The 3379-nt window shown below is 37.4% G+C and overlaps 1 protein-coding gene across 1 annotated transcript; it reads left to right on the forward strand.

Moving 5' to 3' along the window:
- The first annotated feature begins 1489 nt into the window (after window positions 1-1489).
- On the forward strand, window positions 1490-2332 carry LOC126266480 (uncharacterized). The gene has a single exon (XM_049970546.1). The coding sequence runs from the start codon at window positions 1532-1534 to the stop codon at window positions 2207-2209; it is 678 nt and encodes a 225-aa protein (XP_049826503.1). The 5' UTR covers window positions 1490-1531; the 3' UTR covers window positions 2210-2332.
- The last annotated feature ends 1047 nt before the right edge of the window (window positions 2333-3379 follow it).

A 3379-nucleotide genomic window follows, 5' to 3' on the forward strand; every position in this document is an offset into this window, starting at 1 on the left:
GATGATTTCAGATCGCGTTTCACAAATTGTTAATGGATTGTTTGCCATCTCTCATTTAAATGAAGGAGCCATTCAAGTACTTTGTTATCAGTTTAGTATACTAATTTTTGAGTTTTTCACAATTAAGATAATACCTAACTGAAATGTGTGTGTCAATATTAAATATTTTCTTAATTTAAAATTAACTGGATTTGTCATAAATGTACAAATTTTAAGTTTTGCAATGGTAAATGGTAAATAATGAATATTAATGACTGAGCCTGGCCGACGATGGCTATCCCCTTGGAAAAAAAAACGGAAGGCCGTAACTTATAAAGTAAACACGGTCGAAATCTCATCCATTATTTATATCGGTCATACGGTGCGTATGTATGTACTACTTTATCAGAGCGTAAGTCGCTGTTAAGAAATTATTAATGTTCGATACGGATCTGCCGGGGCTGTTTGTCATTATGGCAGGGCGTAACACGCACCGAACGTTGGCAAATGGTTCAAGTTCGTTTTGGCGCATTCAAAACGAAAGTTTTTTGGGAAAAATGATGAACATGGTTTTGTCACCGGCAGATTTATTGCCGCAATTTTTGCCGGTATTTCGTCTACATTTTTTACTCGCCTGCTTTTGACAGTCCTCCGAACAAATTATTCCGAGGAACTGTGCTACATACTAAGCAAAGAATGGGTGAACGTTAAAATAGTTTCTATTGCTGTAATAAATCCGGAAATTGTCTTTATCGCTCGTTATCGGTTTAGTGAATGAATTAATTCGGTGGCTAATGGACCGATCGTTGAGAAACATCCTTGGTAGAATTATGAAGTGGTGTTAAAGCCCAGACGTTTTCGAAGCGCCATCATTAATCAATTGGATGTATGTTATGACTATGGCTAGACAAAGGCCCATTTGTAACTATTAAGCCGTCAACCGTGTACTTCTAACAGATTCTTGTTTCTGTTCATTTCGACACATCAATTATTACTTGCCTTTTTCCAGCACAGTAAAAAGTCGTTTCCTCCACAAATACTCGAAAGGCTTTAATAGTTTATTTTGGGGTTTTTATCGTCCGTCACTGGGCTACCAAATTGGAATGGATTGGAGGCAGACACATCGAACGTGTCTTGTAACTGCCCACAAACTTAACCGTCAAGTGGCACTCAATGCCTTTGGATCTCTATTAAGGGGAAAGATAATGGAAAACGGGCCCCACCCTTTGACACGCAACATATCACTTATTAATATTGCGCCAAAATCGGAATGGGAATTGTTGATTAACGACTTCCGCATTTAAATGGCTCAGTCCCGTGCACCAAAGAAACTGTAACAGGAAAAGAAGCTATTCTCTCATGTACACACATATACATATATGTGTTATATAAAATAGAAATGTATTGTATGTCTATCTAAGCTGTAGATGTTGGTTTACATACTACTTTTCCTCCTTTGATATACATTGAATAATATTGTCAAATTATTGACGGTTGGACTTGACATATTAGTTTTAAATTCGTGACAGACGCAAGCAAAATTTCTTTGAAAATGTCTCAAAACCTTACAAATGCCGCAGAGCAAAGTGAAGCATTGGAAACGCTTACTGTTGAAAAATCGAAGCCGAATATGTTTAAGGGTAGCGTGTCAGACAACAACATTAAGCAAAACAAAACCCGAAATGCCAAAGCGTTCTGTAAGTCGGATCAAACTTCAGAATCCAAACTTGCCGATCAACTTGATGCTTTAGCATTAACGGAAACCGGTAAAATGTTCGTCAAATCGGAGGACAAAAGAACTCCAGCTCCCCACAAATCGTCACCGGCTCTGGGCGATTCGAAGGCCGGTGGTTCATCCACTACTTGGGAGACGTACAGCACTAGAAAGAACAGGAAGGATTTTAAACGCAAAAAGCATCCGAAATCGAGCAAGAAGGGCGATAACACGAACATTCCAGTGGAGGGCACCGTGAATAAGGACAATCTGGAGGAGCCGAGCGAGGAGACTCTGCTGGATGATGAGACTTACCAATACAAGTACTTCCCGAAGAACTCCAAGTCGGTGGTGTTTACCAAAGACGTGATGGTCATTTATTTTAACGGGGATGACGTCATTTCCGAGCTGAAGGAACCGCTTAAGAAGGAGGTGGAGCAGCAGGTGAGAAACAAGGAGATGAGGCAGACGCACCTTATCAAAACACAAGAGAAGTACAATCTGTGTTTGTTTTAAATGGTGCCTAAGACAACACACTGTACGTGCATTTGTAAGGCCAGTTTTATTATTATACATTATATCATGTTGTCTTTTATATATTTTATACAGTGTTGTTTAAATACATGTTCAACAACGAAACTGACTTTTCACTCGGAATTCATTCCGAACTTCTCATCTGAACAATACGTACAAAAACATGGCATTCACGCCGGATTAACCGCACATTTAAAATTTCAAACCGACGTTTTTGCGGCACCGCATCCTAATCCGTTGCCGGTCTATTATTTATTCGCTTAATTTCACACCACCATTGTTTTCACCTTATTGCAACAAAGAAGTCGTGCATGTTTCGCAACGCATAAAGCCGTTCGGTGGCCGTTTTAATGGCGAAAACGTGTAAAATTTTCCCGAACAAACTTCTGTTTCGTTAAATGCACAATGTTTATCAAAATTGCAATTAGCTATTTCGCCGAGTCAAAGGAGGTTTTAACTGGGAATTCGAGATCAAATGGATAGAGTTATTCTGTCTGTAATTGTTTGGAATAAAAATGAACCAAATGTTTTGTTAATCAGAAGTTTTAGCAAAGCTAAAAGCCTTTATTGTGTAAAATCCATATAGTTAATGGAAAAGATGAAAATGTATCAGATTAACTTCTACTGATTTTTATTATACTGTAAATTATCAATCAAATGAAAATGAACAATTTTTATGATTATTTTTTACTGTATAATTTATAGTTACCAATTAGATAGACTTAAGTTTAATGTCGGTTTAAGTTTTACTGATTCTTATTCTACAACATATTATCAATTTTATTACTCGTGACAGGTCTATAAAAATAAATAAAAGTGCTGACTGAATTAAAATTACGTTTTAGGGAGAAGAAGTCCAATAAAGTTTCTTTTCAATTGTGTTGTGGATTTGGCAGGAAAGTCCTTCAATACAAGCGATAAAATTTCAGGAAAAAATACTGTAACCCCGGACCTGCTTTATATTTATATATTCAGAATAAGACACACTGATATTTCTCTATTAAATTCATTTAATGCTGGGCTCTCGAGGGCCTGCGACAAATGTATTCCGGGCATGAGAGACAAAATGGAAAAATTCATAAAATTCATAACCCTTTGTGCCAATTTATCACGGAGAAGGGAAAGACAGGGACAAGGGTCCAATGTTTCGCG

This window comes from Aethina tumida, chromosome 1, assembly GCF_024364675.1.
Source record: "Aethina tumida isolate Nest 87 chromosome 1, icAetTumi1.1, whole genome shotgun sequence".
Taxonomy (NCBI): domain Eukaryota; kingdom Metazoa; phylum Arthropoda; class Insecta; order Coleoptera; family Nitidulidae; genus Aethina; species Aethina tumida.

Excerpts from the sequence above, each read along its gene's own strand:
- LOC126266480 (XM_049970546.1), top strand. The coding sequence starts at position 1,532 with ATGTCTCAAAACCTTACAAATGCCGCAGAGCAAAGTGAAGCATTGGAA.